The sequence below is a fragment of the Anastrepha ludens genome, chromosome 6 (genome assembly GCF_028408465.1).
Source record: "Anastrepha ludens isolate Willacy chromosome 6, idAnaLude1.1, whole genome shotgun sequence".
NCBI classification, from domain to species: domain Eukaryota; kingdom Metazoa; phylum Arthropoda; class Insecta; order Diptera; family Tephritidae; genus Anastrepha; species Anastrepha ludens.
This window is the reverse complement of record NC_071502.1, coordinates 108,273,374-108,291,806: the sequence shown is the minus strand read 5'-3', so window position 1 is coordinate 108,291,806 and position 18,433 is coordinate 108,273,374. Positions and strand designations below refer to the sequence as shown.

Below are 18,433 nucleotides of genomic sequence, written 5' to 3'. Positions count from 1 at the left end.
TCTATGTTTCGGGAAAATTGCAAGTTAAAATTTATTAAAAACAGCTCTAAGCTATTTTCTTAGTGAATTGGCGAATATTCGGTGACATGAAAAATTTATTTGATATATTTTCAGAAAGTTTGGAATAAATTCTATTATCAAATTAATATTGCTGCTCAATTGCGAGGAAAAGGAATTGCCGGCGGCACATAATATTATATCAAACAACTTGTTGGCGCAGGTTTGGCATAAACATAGAATTCTTTTCGTTAGGTTTCTAAAGTTATTTGAAGGGTAAAATGTCACGTATACGCCCCCGGCTTGATAGGAGTACATACGGAGAAGTCCTTTAATGTAAACGCTTGCTGGCCTCCTGTTGCACTGTTTTTTTTTTTGAAGTGCGCACAAATTAAAATATTCCCAAGGGTGTGTTCGTGCGTACATATAATCAGAGGGAGCTGTATAATAAATGAAAACGAAGGCTTTAAGGTGAAGGTTGTAAAAAACTACGTGCTAAGCTGCGTTTTTCATTCTTTCAAAACGCGTTTATTGCAATAATTTTAATAGAAGCACTATTACAGAGACTATTCCGTGAATATATCGTTATTGTTATTGAAATATTTTTTTCTTATTTAGGGATTTCCTTATATTTTTTGTACCACGATTTCCTTTACAGAACTTTATTTTAGCAAATATTAAAAGGATTTTATTTATTACTTGAAAAAAACTATACAATTCTTATATTATTACACTTTACAACAAAATTCAAAAAAAAATAAATAAATAAAGAAATACGCCTCTGGTTCACGGAATATGGTTAAGTGAAACCAAGGAGAAAATCTGTCATACATCGTTTTTAAAGTTTACATTTGAGGTGCTTTTTAGTCAAGTCAGAATGTACTTCTTCTTTCGGTAAATCGGCATACAAAATTAGAGAAGTACAAAATATGTTGAAGAATTTTATGTGGAAAAAAAAAAATTATTTATTGGCGCCTACACTTCTGTTGGGTGTTTGGTTCAGCTCCTTTTCCTATTTGTGGCGCGCGTTTTGATGTTATTCCACAAATAGAGGGACTTACAATTTTAAGCCGATTCCGAATGGCAGATATTTTTTATGAGAATCTTTTTCATGACAGAAATACACTTTGTTATTGCCGGCCTTTAAATATTAGAAAACAACTTTTTCATTTTGTTTCACGCACAGAGATTCGAAACTGCGTTATCCTATTGGTACTCACGCATCAACCCATATTGCGAGGATAATTTATTGTTGACAAATAGTGGCAGCATAAAACATTTCTTTAAGTTTTTGGAGGCAGGTTGTAAGAAGATAAAACTTGGGCTGGTCGTTCCGGTGTATTAGAACCGACAGTGGGACTTATTTGTTTCTCAAAAATTAAAAACTGCATAAAACTTTAAAATATGATAAAAAATGGTTAGGTATGCAATTTCAGCTCATAGTTCTAACTCCACTCGACTACTGAAAGTGTGAATGAATCTGAAGTGAACAGCCAATTGAAATATATCCCTAAGCCAGTCGTGCCGATTAGAAGTTACTGAAAAAAGTTCTGAAAAGTACTATTGTACTAAGTGTAGGATTAATCAATTGCTTCAAATCATGAGTAGATTTTTTTGCAGAAAGCCTTTAAAAAGAATAGAGAGCCTTTAAAAAGGAGTTGGATTTTTTTTGTTACCTTTCTGCTTTTTTTTTCCACAAATATTTATCTTCGTTTCTTTTGAATTGCTGCAATTTTTTAAGTCAGTCGTAATGTATGACTTGGTTTTAGGGCAATGATTTGTAGCAAAAATTTCATTTCAAAGAAAATATTTTTCTTAATAGCTGCTAAAAACATTTTGGCTGTTGTAGGAACTTTTTGTACAATAAAAGGTTTTGAATTTTTTTCTCAGCAGCTTTAGCAAATTTTTCACTTTCTAACTGGCAACACAATGCCTTTAGATACACATCATCATCATAGCATCCCAGTCCGGTGTGAACCATTGCTTCCATTACAATTCACCTCCACGTCATTCGATCGTTAGCTTTGCGTTTGATATCAGATATGCCTTCTATGCCATCTCTCCATCGTTTTCCCGGCAGACCTCTTCTTCTGTCGCCTTGTGGATTCGTTTCGAATATCTTTTTTAGAGTTCTAACGTTGCTCATTCCATTTATGGAACAACATCGAGACACACACCACAAATAGGAGGAGGAGCAACGACCATATATACCATATATATAGCGTTGCTCATTCATAAAATGTGACCATACCCGTAAAATGTGATCATGCCATCGAATCCTTTGCGCTTTGATGTATCTCATTACATTTGAACCCCTGAGAAATCTATCTAACTCGTCGTTTTACCGAATGCGGTAAGTACCGTCTTCAAGTCGTACAGGTCCATATATTTTTCTTAGAATCTTTCTTTCTTAGGTCTTATGACAGGTTTGAAAATTCGTAGTTTCTTGGTTCTAGAAAGTAATCTCGACTTCATCAACTTTGCCTGCGCGAAGTAAGACTTATTTATCGTTTGTATCGTGTCTTGTATGGCAATAGATGTATCTTTCTGTCCAAGATACTTAAAGTCATTGACCATTTCAAAGCTATAGCTGCCGATTTCTGAGCTATGTGTTACGTTGCGGTCTACACCTTCATATATAGTACATATTTAGTTTTTTCTTTTGCTGTTAAACCCTTTAGATGCACAGTTCTAGAAATTTTTTCACACCAAAAACATCTTTTTATATAAATTTCGAAATTTTCTTATCACAACGGATGCAAATTTTCCGCTAATATATTTCTTATTTTAGAATTGATTTCTATTCTTCTTGATGAACGTGAAAACTGCTTCACCTTTACCAAACCGCATTACTCGTTTCTTTCTCGCTCTAACCGGCGCTAGTTGGCCCGGCAAGTGCAGCTTAATCATTCCCCTCCTCCTTTACTACCACCAGCTGACGAGCCGTTGATACTTTCAGAGCTGGAGCGCTTGTAACACTTTGGTCGACATAATCCAGCCAGCGGAGCTCATACAGTTCACGCAACTCACTATACCAACATCCGCGATATTCGTTGTTACCAACGAGCAAATTTCCAAAGAGATTCCTAGCGCGTCGTCAATCTTTTCACTGTTCAAGTAGTCATACAAAAGGCGACCATGATAAGAGGCTTATAAAGTACTAGATTTGTTCGTCGAGAGAGGATTTTACTACTTAAACAGCGCATCTAGTCCCCCATTTTCTGAAAATATAGTTTTCCATTTATAATTAATCAAATTGTATATATTAGCTTGGGGAAAAAGCAATCCATAATATTCGCGTCAAGTTTTTGCGCAAATGGTTTAAAACTATTTCATGGTCGATCCTTAGTTCCTGGGCGATGCTATGACTACTAACATGCCACTCAGCTTCGATGATTTCTGTGTTTTCATCGAAGTTTTCGAAATTTTCTCTAACATCAAAAGTGCTTGAACGGAATCTAAGAAGAAAAAAATTTCACGCTATTAGCTGCAGCAGTATTGGTACCATAACCCTCATAAACACCATTCACAATTTCAATTTATGACTGTGATCTATTGAAAAAATGAGATTTTCCACATAGATATATTGACTTCAGCGCCACATAGCGTATACATTTGCTGCAAATATTTTTCTTCTGCTGTAATAACTAACAAACATTCTCAGACATTTTTTTGTGTTTTTTTTAAGTGTGCACTAAATTGGATCATAAATATGGGGATTTCGACACATCTTAGCTCCAGTACCACCTAGCGGGTGTACTTTACGCAAAAGTATTTCTTCACAACGAAACATTTCTAGTGAGAAGTAAGTCGGACTATAAATGCGTTTTTTACAAACATTTCTACTACAGCACCACCTGATGGCGACTATTTGGTATCTTAAAGAGGTATGTGGCAAAAATAAAGTCCATCTGTTAATTTAATCAACCGTTTATTATCTATTTAGCAAAGCGCAAATATTTGATTCTCCGTCAGCTAGAAACTAAATGCTTACCTGATCTGGAAATTACCAGCGCATCATTCCTAAAATAATGAAAATATAATTCGCTTAAACTAAGCTTGAACCGCTGTCTGTTTCACTAATTCATTGCATTGTGCTACTTTGAAAATTTCTTTCATTTTAAATGGACTTAACGACGATCGAATAATGTCTTGAGTACAAACGAAATGTGTGAATTACAATACGTAAAAGTTTTAAGTAGAAACTGTGGCAGTGTGGGAAAGAGGAAAAAGTAGTAGACAAGACAGTAGTAAGTAGTTAAGTAGTCAATATAAGAACAGCAACCAAATAGAAAGTGATTGTGCGTAGCGAAAAATAAGTGCATAGTAAAGAGTAATAGAAATAGTTTAAGTAGAGTAAGAAGAAGAAAGTTTTAACAAGAAATCAAGAAATTGCTACAAGAACAAAGTTCACGCAGAAAAGCATTACAAATGAAAGGAAAAGAAGTGGAAATTAAGTAACTACCAAACGAAAGTAAACACAAAACAGTAAGTATTGTAGTAGGAAAAAAGCAGCGCCCGCCAGCTGCACACAAGTAATTCTATACATCGTGCATATTTGGCTGGGGCAGCCACACTTTACCTCGACACTTGAGCCCTTTGTGGGTGATGCCATGCAACAGCGAGCCGCAATGATCACAAAACATCGGTGACAGGAAGGAGATGTGCTGCCGTTTGTGCGGCATCTGATGGGCCTGGGAATAGGTGAGAAAACTGATGGAAAATTAACATAAAGCTTAGCGGAAGAATACGAACAAAAGAATGGAAGGTACTTAATAGTCAGAAGGCAGGTGTTGTACTATAAGTAAATGGGGGAGAAGCAAAAAAAAAGTAATAATAATAGTAATAATAATAATTAAATATATTTAGTAGGTATGACATATAAAACAGGTGGAGGTGGAGGTGAAGGTTCAATGAGCGCTAAGAGATCATGAATGAGAAAGTGAGGAAGGCACTACTTGAATGTGGAAAAATATATAAAAAATATTTCTTTGTAATTTTTAAGTTCAGGTATTCTTGAACTACACCATATTTCTTTTTTGTTTTTTGCTCATGACTACATACTTTTACAGTTGTATTTTCTTAGTGTTTGCTTATCATCATCTGACGTGAAAACTAAGTGTGCCTTTTCACTAGTTTATGTTAACATTTAAGCTTTTTCCTGCCACGTTTTTTGAGCTCTAATTTTTTGTATTGTACATTTTGCACTTAACTTCGAAAATACTAGAGTTGTTGGCACTTTTTTTACTTACAAGTAAGAAAAATGAAAAAAATGGAAAAAATACATGCAGTTCGCATATTTTGCATGCTTTCTTGTTATTTTTTACTTGTCCTTAACTTCTACCGCATTTTTCTACTTTTTTCACTTCTTTTCTACGTTATTTTTTGCCTTGGAAAACATGACAGCTGGTTGAATGTTTTTTATGTTTTAATGTAAACGTTTACTTTAACATTTAAAATACAGATGTAACGAATACTACACGAAAATTAACGCCATTCACGCGCTTTGTACTAAGAGAAGCGCACCAATGCGCACATATAGCTGCCAATACAGTTGCCCATATACATACAAATAGACATATATACAAACATATACATTCAGACAAGCGAATGGATGTTTGAAAAATGGCTGAAGTGATAAGTGAAAATCTACAATGGTTTTTGTTTTAATGGCGGGAAAAATTTAAGATTACATTTCTTCTAATGTTGCGTATACGCCACGGTGCCCACTGAGACTTGATCTTGATGGAAATGATAATTTGTGTGAAATACACTTAAAGTCGATTGTGTTTGCTTATTTTGATAAATATTTTTTTTGTATAAAAAATATTTCACCGTCAAGGCGGAAAATGAGGATTTTCTCAATTACTCCAACTTATTTTTTGAATAAATATTTTTAGAATAAAAGCTTTCACCCATATGCAGACGGTCCTGCTATTTTAGTGAAAAATAACGAGAAACATTTTTGTGAAACATTCCAATCCTCTAACTCTACAAAAGATGGGTGTTTTTTGTCTCTTTTGCAGTAAAGGGCAAAAAATACTCTTAACTGAGGAACATAGCGGGTTAAAATATACAACAAAAATAGTTTCCATACAATATTGTTACAAGTCTCTTAACGCGCAAAAGTTCAAAATTCAACTTAAATACCAGAAATAAGTCAACACTTTTTTCCATTCCGCATTCAAAAACTTTGTTATTTTGAAAAGGATTGCTTTTGTCGTGCAGTGTAATAAATTATAGTTGGATCACTAAAAGAAAAAAAAAAAGAAAAAACTGAATTCCGTCAAGGGAGGAGTGGATGTTTACGTATGGCTCGGATTGGGACGGAAAAGTTGGTGGGTGAGCATTCTGTGAGCAGCTCCCCATCAAGCTAAAATTAAGGCTTCCGAACCACTATAGTGTTTTCCAAACAGAGGTCGCCGCAATTAATAAAGCAGTGGATTAGTTGCTTACTTCTCTAATTATTGTAAAGGATGTAAATATCTACTTCGAGTCATTAAAGCTTTTCGCGTTCGAAATTAGTCGGGCACCAGTCGTAGCGGCATAGACGAATGCTGAGATGATGAGCTGCCTAGGCAGAGGGCGATGAAGATAGTTTTATCGCAAAATGAAAATATTGGGGTTTCATTGAGAACCTGTGGTCTGCTTCAGGAAAGATGGGCCTCGCGTTAACTCAGCGAGCGTAGGGCTAGTGCGCAAACATGCAAAGTCGTGAGATCCTTCTGGCCACTGACAGATCGGAGGTGTTTCTAAGGGAACTTCTAAGACTAACAAACCTGCAACTCTCGAATTTGGTAAGCATCCTTACCGGACATTGTTCCTTAGGTGTCCATGCGGTGAGACTTACGATTGCTTTAAGTCCCTTCTACAGAAGCTGTCTGGAGGACGAAGTGGAATCATCTCAGCATTTTCTTCTCACCTGCCCTGCTTTCGTCGGGAAAAGTTTTAGACATCTGGGGCCTCACTTTTTCGCTACACCAGCGGATATTCCTGCTTTAAATATTACACATCTGAGGAAGTTCCTCAGTAGCTTGAAGCGGCTAATACGAACGTAAATAGCCCCTGTTGGTCGTCATCCTCTAATTCCAAAGCCCCTTCTTCTTTTTGTCGCCTGTCTAGTTCGTTTCCTTCTCCTTTCCCTTTGCAACGGACGAATTTTGAATATTTGTCCAAGTGGGCCTCTTGCAAGGGCCTCATCCTAATCCATATTTAGTGGTTTAATATCGCAAAATGGCGAATTCTTTATTTCCAAGGAATTGCAATTTTTGTTACAATAAGTTTACCAAAGATTGTACGTTTTGATGTAGTCTAGTGTAGATCATAAAATGAAACAGAGAAACAAAATTTATATTCTCCAACTCTTAAAACGCAAGAAGAATACGCTGCTACGAAACGTAAATGCCATTTATAAAAAAGAGAAGGTGGAAGCACATTTTTCCCCTTAGAAGGCTTACTTTGAAAAGTAAGGCCAAAGTAAAGAACATGAATAACCACTTTCACAACGAAAAAATACGAATTCACGCATTAATAATTAAAGCCAGACGTTTGTGGCATACACACATACATACATACACACATAAAGAGATTCCTGAAATCGTAAATACCATGCTTAGTGGAAGAATGATTGCAAAAATACTGAGCGAGCTGGTATGAAAATGTGTAGTTAGCCGTCTGCCTGGCCGACGACACAAGCCTCAAGTACTATAAATAGTTTGTGTCGCCAGAAAATCAAAAAAAAAAAAAATAAATATCATATAAATACAAAAATTCACATTCATAACATGCGCGCATATTGGCACATACCTACAAAAATTAATGTGTGTTTGTGTATTAAAAATCGCGAACTATATGTTGCATGCACACACTCATGTACACATTCTGATATTTATTCTGCCTGCCTGCGCTTTGACCCCATGGATATTGACACTGGCACACCGTTTCCAACGTTTTCAACGCCTGATGAGCTGACTTTCGCCAGTACGCCCACAATAACCGCTTCATTGCCTACTAATCTTCATATTGCAAATGTCCTTGCCGTCGAGGCGAAGGTAAAAGAAAAGGCACGGACAAAACGAAAGGAATAATAAATCCAAATGCTTACTTTCTTACAGACTTGCATGTGTGTGGGTGTGCCCGTTAAAGTGTTTGTCTGCCGCATTAGGCGCCATTGGAAGCATTTATGAATGAGCGCTGACCCTTCAACTTAGTATAGGCCGAATATACTTCATATATTATTTTATTAATGTAGTACACAACTGCTTATGTAACAATGTGTTCAGTGCAATGAATGTGTGTGGGTGTATACTTATGTATATTAAATATATCAGTTGAAAGAAGTAGATGTAAGTATATAAAACTGCGAAAAAGGTGTTAAATACCAGTAACAGAAAGGCAACTTAAAAGCCAGCTTAAATTGGTCTTTTTGCTGTACTTTTTCTGCGCAAATATAATATATGTTTAGCGATATCTGAATGTAATAGATAATCGAATTTTTTTTTTGTCGGGATAACAAGCAGGTACAGCACTCACACAACATTAAGTCCATTATACTGCAATCGGGTTCCCTTTGTAACTATCTTTAAGTCTACTCGGCCTCCGAAGAAATCTGAGTAGATATTTTGGTGTCAAGGAGCCAAGGTGGCCAGTGCCACAGACTTCAAGCCTGATTTGAGCGAAGGCCGAGTAGACGCACAGAAAATGGTCTGCCGTCTTAACCCCCTCCACACGTGTTGGCCAGAGTGCATTGTCCGAGATGCCTACCGTTTAAATATCCTTCGCTGCAGACATCCATACAGATCTGCCACTCCACATATTTTCTACAACAAATTTCATTGAATAATAGATAATCTTGTTTTTGAATGACTTTTTAATAAATCAACAAAAAAAAAGATTTTGAGTGATGAAATTTTTTTATTAATTTTGAGCTTTACGCACTCCTTTGCTTTGTCTGTTTGAATACTGTAGCTGTCTGGTTCACAGACAGACAGAATCTTCCAGTTCGGTGATTAATTTTGCGCCATATCAGATTTGTAACCAGCGTTGCGGATTCCTCGTATTTTTATAGTAATAATATTGAGAGAAGCATGCTGTTCCTATAATTGGTCTGAATCAAGCTTTTTGAACAATGATCTTGAACTTACAAAAAATTTTTTTTTTTTTCCAAAAAATTCCAAATGATTTTTAATTTACAATTTTTTGTTTTTTCGAAGAGTTTAAAACTCTTTTCAAAAAATTGAAATGATATTTAATGTACAATGTTTTTTCTTCAAAAAATTTAAAAAAGTTTCCTAAAATTCAAAATGATCTTTATTTACAATAATTTGTGTTTTTTTTCAAAAGGTTTAATGATAAATTCCAAAAATTCAAAATGATCTTTTCTTTACAAATTTTTTTTTAATTTTCTGAAAAAAAAAAAATTTTGTTTTTTCGAAAAGTTTACAACAATTTTCAAAAAATTCAAAATGATCTTTAATTTACAAACATTTTGCTTACAAAAAATTAAAAAAAAATTTTTTTTAATTCAAAATGGTCTATAATTTACAAAAATCGTTTTTTTCAAAAAGTTTCAAACAATTTCCAAAAAGTTCAAAAACATCTTTAATTAAGAAAAACAACTTCCAGGAAATTCAAAATGACCTTTAATTTACAACTTTGTTTTTCAAAAATTGAAAAAAAACGCCAAAAAATTCAAATTTTGTTTTTTATTTACAATTCATACATGTTTTTTTTCAAAAAAATTTAAAATTCTTTTTTTAATTAAAAAAAATTATGCGAAAAAATCTAAAAAAATATGCTCGTAAAGTAGTCTTTAAAAAATTAAAAAAATACGCTCTTAGCGTAGACATTTCTCTTCTCTTCTTAATTGGCGCGATAACCGCTTACGCGATTTTGGCCGAGCTTAACAAAGCGCGCCAGTCGTTTCTTTCTCGTGCTAATCGGCGCCAATTGGACACACCAAGTGAAGCCAAGTCCTTCTCCACCTGATCTTTCCAACGTAGAGGAGGCCTTCCTCTTCCTCTGCTACCACCAGCTGGTACCGCATCGAATACTTTCAAAGCCGGAGCGCTTGAATCCATTCGGACGACATGACCCAGCCAACGAAGCCGCTGGATCTTTATTCGCTGCGCTATGTCTATGTCGCCGTAAAGCTCATACAGCTCATCGTTCCATCGCCTGCGATATTCGCCGTTGCCAACGTGCAAAGGTCCAAAAACCTTACGCAGAATCTTTCTCTCGAACACTCCAGGCGTCGCTTCATCGGATGTTGTCATCGTCCAAGCTTCTGCGCCATAAGTTAGGACGGGCATGATGAGAGTCTTGTAGAGTGTTAGTTTTGTTTGTCGAGAGAGGACTTTACTGCTCAGTTGCCTACTTAGTCCAAAGTAGCACTTGTTGGCAAGAGAGATTCTACGTTGGATTTCAAGGCTGACATTGTTATCGGTGTTAATGCTGGTTCCTAAATAAACGAAGTCTTTTACAACCTCGAAATTATAACTGTCAACAGTGACGTGGGTGCCGAAATGCGAGTGCGCCGACTGTTTGTTTGAAGACAGGAGGTACTTCGTTTTGTCCTCGTTCACCACCAAACCCATTCGCTTTGCCTCTTTATCCAGTTTGGAGAAGGCAGAACTAACAGCGCGGTTGTTAAGGCCGATGATATCGATATCATCGGCATACGCCAACAATTGTACGCTCTTATAAAATATTGTGCCTGAGCGATTAAGTTCTGCGGCTCGTACGATGCTCTCCAACATCAGGTTAAAGAAGTCACACGACAGCGAGTCACCCTGTCTGAAACCTCGTTTGGTATCAAACGGCTCGGAGAGGTCCTTCCCAATTCTGACGGCGCTGCTGGTGTTGAGCAACGTCATCTTACATAGCCGTATTAGTTTTGCGGGGATACCAAATTCAGACATCGCGGCATACAGGTAACTCCTTTCCGTACTGTCGAATGCAGCTTTGAAGTCGACGAAAAGATGGTGTGTGTCGATTCTCCTTTCGTGGGTCTTTTCCAAGATTTGGCGTATTGTGAATATTTGGTCGATGGTAGACTTTCCAGGTCTGAAGCCACACTGATAAGGTCCAATCAGTTGGTTGACGGTGGGCTTCAGCCTTTCACACAATACGCTCGCTAGAACCTTATAGGCGATATTTAGAAGACTAATCCCGCGGTAATTGGCACAAATTGCAGGATCGCCCTTCTTATGGATTGGGCAGAGCACACTTAAATTCCAATCGGCAGGCATGCTTTCATCCGACCATATTTTGCATAGGAGCTGATGCATGCACCTTACCAGCTCCTCGCCGCCATGTTTGAATAGCTCAGCCGGTAGTCCGTCAGCGCCCGCGGCTTTGTTGTTCTTTAGCCGTGATATTGCTATTCTCACCTCGTCATGGTCGGGTAACGGAACGATAATTCCGTCGTCAACGATTGGGGTATCGGGATCTTCACATTCTCTATGACATGCGCAGCTGTCACTGTTTAACAGGTTCGAGAAGTGTTCCCTCCATAATTTAAGATTGCTCTGTGCGTCAGTCACCAAATATCCGTCTTTGTTCTTACAGGAAAACGCCCCGGTCTTAAAACCTTCTGTAAGCCGCCGAACTTTCTGGTAGAATTTTCGGGCGTTGTTCCTATTGGCCAGCATCTCAAGCTCCTCGCACTCACGTATTTCGGCCTCTCGTTTCTTCTGTCGGATAATACGTCTCTCTTCCTTTTTCAGCTCTCTGTAGCGATCCCACATGGCTCGCGTTGCACCCGATCGCAGCGTGGCTCTATGGGCGGCATCTTTTCTTTCTGCGGCAGCATGACATTCCTCGTCGTACCAATTGTTTTTTCGGGCTCGCCGGAATCCGATTTCTTCTTCGGCGGCGGTACGTAGGGAACGAGAAATGTTGCTCCATTGCTCGCGCATGCCGGTGTGTTGGGCAGTGCTCTCCGAGAGCAGGAGTGAGAGTCGAGTGGCGAATCTTCTGGCTATCTGTTGTGATTGCAGCTTTTCGATGTCGAACATTCTTTGCGTAGGTAGATGTACGTTTTTTGCTGCACAGAGGCGTGTGCGCAGCTTGGCTGCAACAAGGTAATGATCCGAGTCGATGTTGGGTCCTCGGATCGTACGTACATCTAATACACTAGAAGCGTGTCTTCCATCTATCACAACATGATCGATCTGGTTTCGCGTTTTTCGATTAGGAGACAGCCAGGTAGCTTGGTGTATCTTTTTATGCTGGAATCTGGTGCTGCAGACTACCATGTTTCGGGCCCCGGCGAAGTCGATCAGCCTCTGTCCGTTACCGGATGTTTCGTTGTGCAGGCTGAATTTTCCGACTGTGGGACCAAAAATTCCCTCCTTGCCCACCCTGGCGTTGAAGTCGCCAAGCACGATTTTAATGTCGTGGCGGGGGCAGCGCTCATAGGAACGTTCCAAGCGCTCATAGTAAGAATCCTTGGTCGCATCGTCCTTCTCTTCCGTCGGGGCGTGGGCGCAAATTAGCGATATGTTAAAAAAACGGGCTTTGATGCGGATTATTGCGAGACGCTCGTCCACCGGAGTGAACGACAGTACTTGGCGACGAAGTCTCTCTCCCACAACAAATCCGACACCGAATTTGCGCTCCTTTACATGGCAGCTGTAGTAGACGTCGCAAGGTCCTATGTTTTTCTTACCTTGCCCCGTCTATCGCATCTCTTGGATGGTAGTGATGTCAGCCTTTACTCTCACGAGGACATATACCAGCCGGGCAGAGGCACCTTCCCCATTAAGGGACCGGACATTCCAGGTACATGCCCTCAAATCATATTCCTTATTTCGTTTGCAGGGGTCGTCATCAGTGTTGGAAGTTCTCATCCGAGGCTTTGTTGCTGTTTTCATTGGGGGGGCTTTTTAAGTGGCGGGTCCCAAACCCAGCGCACAACCAGCTATGCTGGGATGCTTCGCCTTCTCACTTTAGTTCACTCTCGGACGGGTGTTCGGAAGCTAACCAGAGGATACGTGGGCTAATCCCGGACGTTGTGAGCTGCTTGGACCATATGTAAAAGAATCGTCCTGGCCACTCCCAAGTGAATGGCGATCAGTAACTTTCCCCACTTGCGTGGACTTCTACACATGGAACCATCCAGCGTAGACATTTGCCTGAAGGTAATATTGTAGCGCACTTGGCAATGCCCCTTTCTTTTATCTCAGTTAAAGCCTTTACCTAAACTGCAGCAAAACTGCGTTTCATGAGCTTAGATCAATACCTAAAAAACTAGTCTACCAGCAAACAAAAGTTGCATTGAAGTTTTCCAAAATTGGTCTAAGTTGATCTAAGTCATCTGAAAAAACGAGTATAAAATTTCATTCGCCATGGATATTGACTTCAAACGACTATGGTAAAATTTAATATCCCTTCAATATCTCTTGCAAGTATGCGTTATTTCGACTTTTATTTTTTTAAATCTGAAAAATATTAAGTGCTTTGGGTCGATGGAGGATTAAAATGTTCCATACAAATATTGCTTGGAGAATTTTCATAAGGGTCTTCTCAGACGAACAAAAGAACACTAGTACGGGTTGGAGTTGTTCATTAGGGATATCGCTTTGTTGACTTCTTCGCTGGTTAGTCAGCTCTGTTTCTCGATCTGGTTGGGCGACCACTCTTATGAATGTCTAACTGCAAGTTAAATTTCTGATATGGCATGATTGTATTTTTCAGTGTCAAAGCTGAACATGTCGTAGGTCCAAAATACGCCCATGGAAAGCACAATTTCACAACTACACACACATAACCTAATGAAATATCACACAATGTTCAAAGCGAGCTAATAGTAATGATCCTGCCAAGTTGAGCACTTCTAACACTGGTAACTACTTCCTATACCTCCCTGCTATATAAGAAGAAAAATAAAACAAAAATGGCTTATACTTAAAATTTTCTTTTACCAGACACTTGCGAACTACTTTTGTTGCGCTCCAACTCCACATAAATCATTGCGTTAACGCATTAATAAAATACACAGTACGAATTTCAAGTTGCTTTTAGCACAGCTGCGCCGAAATCCTTGAAACACTAGCTCCGGGCCAGTGGCTTTCAAACTTGAAGGATGCAGTGACAGTATACAGGCAAATAAATATTTCGAAATATGTTCTAAAAGTAGTGAACAGACAGATTTTGACCGTGCTTTTATGCCTGTGTATACATATATATATACGTGTATATGAATGTTATTGTTGCCAAAATTGCGACTTCAACGCACTTGTGGTCTTTGGTGGCTTTGTTGCTGCCTTTGCTTGTTGTGCTACCTTTGCTGCTCCACTAAGGCTTGATTGTTTGAAATACTTGGTTGGCATTGTGCCACCGGCATGTTGCACGAAACGGAAGCGCTCATGCTACCGCCAGTGGTACGCTATTGTGTCTTATTTGAATGGTCGTTTTGTCACTGTTGTTTGGCTCCTTTGTTATTGAGTGGAAATTCAGTAGCGCAGAGTCGTTGTTGCTGCCTCCATTGTGTGGTTTGAAGTTACTCTTTCGAAGTTTCGTACTAAGTTTTATTGTTTGAATGTTATGTACATACATACACACAATACTTGTTGCTTTAATTTTTGTTGCGCGCATGGCAACACTTCCATGTGGATTTGGCATTTAATTGAGCGATTTTTCTGTTGCTTTGTTTCAACATTTTGTTGCTGTTGCTGTTTCAGTTAACGTTCATACTCTTCTTCTGCTACACTTTTGAGTTAATATTGGAAAAGTTTTGTGCTGCATGTGCGATTTCAACGTACTTTGCTTTCTTCTTCTTTTTCCATTTCAATATTTTTCTTCACCTTTTCCTTACTTTTATTGCTATTTTGTTAAAGTTTCCTTTTTATTTGTTGTTATTGCCTTTCGTGCTCTTCCAATTTCCCCATTAACTCTGGCACATTTTTTCTTCGAAATTTCAATCACAGTTCTTGTTATTTTTTTCACTTTTCGTTGTTCCTGCTGCTGCTCGCGGCTTTTCTATAAGCGTGAAAATTTCAATAACCATTAATTCAATTTAAATTTGATTTTTCATTCATACTTTTTCAATTGGCATTATGCTGCTCTTTGGGTTTCTCGTGAAACTTTGCTTCGATAATTTCTTTTCAAGTTTATTTGGACGAAATTGTTTGCAATTCGTTTGCAGTCTGATAAATTTCTGGCGCCGAATATTCGTCTTGAAAATTCAGTAAATTCAGAATAACCCAAAAAACAAAATTAATATAACGTACAAATATTTTTTATAAATCTTTAATTTATTAACTTAGCGCAATTTACTCAGCTCACCAATGTAGTGGGCTCCACTAATCAAGTCTTTAAATTATTTTTAACTTAAAGTGCGCCTTACGTCTGTTCGTTTTCTAATTTCCCTGCTTGCTGGCTCTAGAACTACGGCAGGTGTGTACATTTTTGGTTTGTAATGCCGATTGTTGGAATTAGCGGTCTTTGGTTATTGAAATTAGCTGTCAAAGAGGTTTTAGTACTTAAATTTAATTTGACTCAAATTTACATTTCTTGTCGTGGAAAGCTGCGTGTTAAAGCGCTCCAGTGGCCGAATAAAGGCAGAACTTTATCGATTTTTTGGATTTCCCCTGAGTTTTTAAGTACTACAAATGCATCGTGAATACCTTTTTAGTTTTCGCAATACGGCGCTGTAATTAAATTTAGAATTAAACCTGTTAAAAATATTTTTCCACTATACTAAAATATAAAAAACATTATTTTTTCCCTTCATTGAAATATAAAAAAAAATATATTTTTCCCTTTCAGTCCAGTTGGTCTTGGTTTTAGTTATATTATTGCTTATTTTTGTTTAATTTTTTGATATTCAATTCTTAATTTGTAACGCCAAATTAATATTTTTGAAACATTTTTACAATTATTATGAATTTAAAATAATTTTTTAGTTCATAAGATACAGTTTTTGTTTAATTTTAATCCAATTTCCAAGTAATACTAAGTTGAGTAAATTCCTTTTATGTGTATTCAGTAAGAAAAATATAAATCAGAAATTCATTATTTAAATTTTAATAATTTTTTTTAATTTTTAAATAAATTTCATAAGATAATTTTAATGTATTTTTAATTTCTAACTCTCCAATCTTCAAGTCATGGATTTGGTTGATTGGTTTTATTGGGGATTCTTCCAGAATCCAAAAAGCGCTTCCGCACCATTTTGTTGCCACATCCTCGTTACCAACTTGTTTACCAATTATTTACAGAACGACTATATCCAGTCTGTGCGGTTCAGGAACCTTTTGACATCTAAACCAGACAGGTGTTCAAGACTCTCGAACAGCGGTTTGCCCAGGCTTATCAATCTGTCCCTCCATAAGGCAGGACATTCGCAGAGGAAATGGAATATTGTTTCCTTTTTCTCCGGTTGTTTACAACTGTGACAGTATGTGTCGTAAGGGACCCCATTTTTCAAGTCATACTTCAAGTCATACTACGTGAACAAAACTTTTTGTTTTCAATTTCTTTTTATATGTATTTTAGATGACAAGAAGTGATGATTTTGATTTTCAAGTCAAACTGAGTCAAGCAAAAAATTGTTTTTGAGTTAAGTCCTGTTTGTATGTATTTTAGATGGCAAGAAGAAGCATATTAAAAAAAGAGCTCAAGGTCAAGGCTTACAAGTTCCAAAAAGCACACGATCTTTCACCCCAGCAAAAAAAAGTTCTGTGCGAAAGAGCAAAGGAGTTGTTGCACGAACGTGGCGAATTTCCTAACATTGTGTTTTCTGATGAAAAAAATTTCCCAATTGATCAGTTTATAAACACTCAAAACGATCGGGTTTACTTGACCGAACGCTCATACGAGAATTTGAGCCTACGTATGGCCACTCGAAGCAATTTCCCATTGCAAGTAATGGTTTGGGCCACAGTGACCGCTATGGACGCTCTCCAATCGTTTTTATCGAGCCTGGTGTCAAAGTGAATGCGACTTATTGTCAAGAAAATGTTTTAGAAGCTACTTTACAGCCGTGGACACGCAACCATTTCGGTCGTAGACCATGGACGTTCCAACAGGACTCGGCACCGTCTCATAAAGCTCGTGTGAACCAAGAATGTCTAAAAAAACATGTTCCACGCTTCATTTCGTCCACACAACGGCTTTCGAATTCGCCAGACGCAAACCCGATGGACTATTCCATCTAGTCCATTTTGGGGAGCAAGCTGAGGACTAAAAAATATGCCAGTATGGATGCGCTGAAAAAAGAGATTATACGAGAATGGGTCAAAATACCTCAAGATCATATTCGTGCAGCACGCAACTCATTTTTTTACCGTTTGAAGGCTATAGTCAAGGCAAAAGGTGGTCATATCGAGCTAAACTGAATATATAATATGTTAAAATTGTAATCATGTTTGAACAATTTTGTCTTTAAAATCAATAAAAAACTAATTTCACACAAAAGAGTTATGTTGTTTTGAATAGGTAACATAGAATAAGTATCGTTCACCCTGTATATCTGCCAATATGCCAGGCTTTTTGCACTTAATGGTGAACTGCCCTATTACAATTTACAATTCACGCTTTTGAATCCTTACCAGCTATTTATTTTCAATATTCTAAGCTTACATCTTTTTTAACATTCCAAATGTATATTTCTAGAATTCTTCCCTCGCCACTCATTCAGTACCGTTTGAGCGGCGCCTTTTCACATTTTCTTAAATGCCGGTTTATATCTTATCGATTGATTGCCATCATTTCATCTTCACCTCTGTTTTGATTATTTGACAGTAATTGTACAATATTTGATTTCATTTATTCCATCAGCTTTTGTGCCCATGAACGAATGAATGCCTACTGCAGCCAGTGACTGAGAGTTTTTCGGCTGTTTGTTAAATTGATTCAAATTGTTGTTGATTTGCGTAGAAAAAATAACAGATTCAGATCAAATTTATGTGATTCGTCTGTCGTATTTCACTTTTGAACTTTTTAAATAAATGTACATAATAAAAAAATAATAATAAGGAAGTATATGGCTTGCAAAAACAATGGCAAAAACAAAAGTTTATTTATTTATATCCGTCCGCAGTCGTCATCGCGAAATCCCAAAGGGTAGGAATTCTTCCCTCACTCAGCATTTGCTTAGATGTGGCAGCTGCGGCATTTTTTTCCATATTTAAGGCAAGCGTTCAGCGGTAGAAGATTTGGGTTAAATGAAGGTGCTGTGCATGAAGCAATTGTTTGTTTTGAAAAGCTTTAAGAATGTTTGTTACTGAAAAGCATAAAAAAATTGGTTAATCGTTGAATAAAGTACAAAGTAAATATTTACTCCGACAGCCAAACGGCAATAAGGGCCCTCAGGTCAGTGACGGTGCATTCGAAACTGATCAGGGAAAGCCTGGCCTCACTTTCGATTGCTTCCGAATTATTTGACTTAAACCTTATCTGGGTTTCTGGCCACAGCGACATTGCGGGAAAC

General features: G+C 37.6%; 1 protein-coding gene across 2 annotated transcripts in view; it reads right to left on the bottom strand.

Annotated features, from left to right (window-relative positions):
• LOC128868721 (protein kinase C, brain isozyme-like) overlaps positions 1-18,433 on the bottom strand; it is a 106,810-nt gene that overhangs the window by 42,285 nt on the left and 46,092 nt on the right. The window contains exon 1 of one of the 2 annotated variants that reach the window (XM_054111147.1): positions 4,580-4,693. The exons of the other annotated variant lie outside the window; for it this stretch is intronic. Coding sequence (XP_053967122.1) covers positions 4,580-4,682 — 103 coding nt within the window. The 5' untranslated portion in view covers positions 4,683-4,693. Of the gene's footprint in view, positions 1-4,579; positions 4,694-18,433 lie in introns of those variants that run through there. 2 annotated transcript variants of the gene reach the window in all.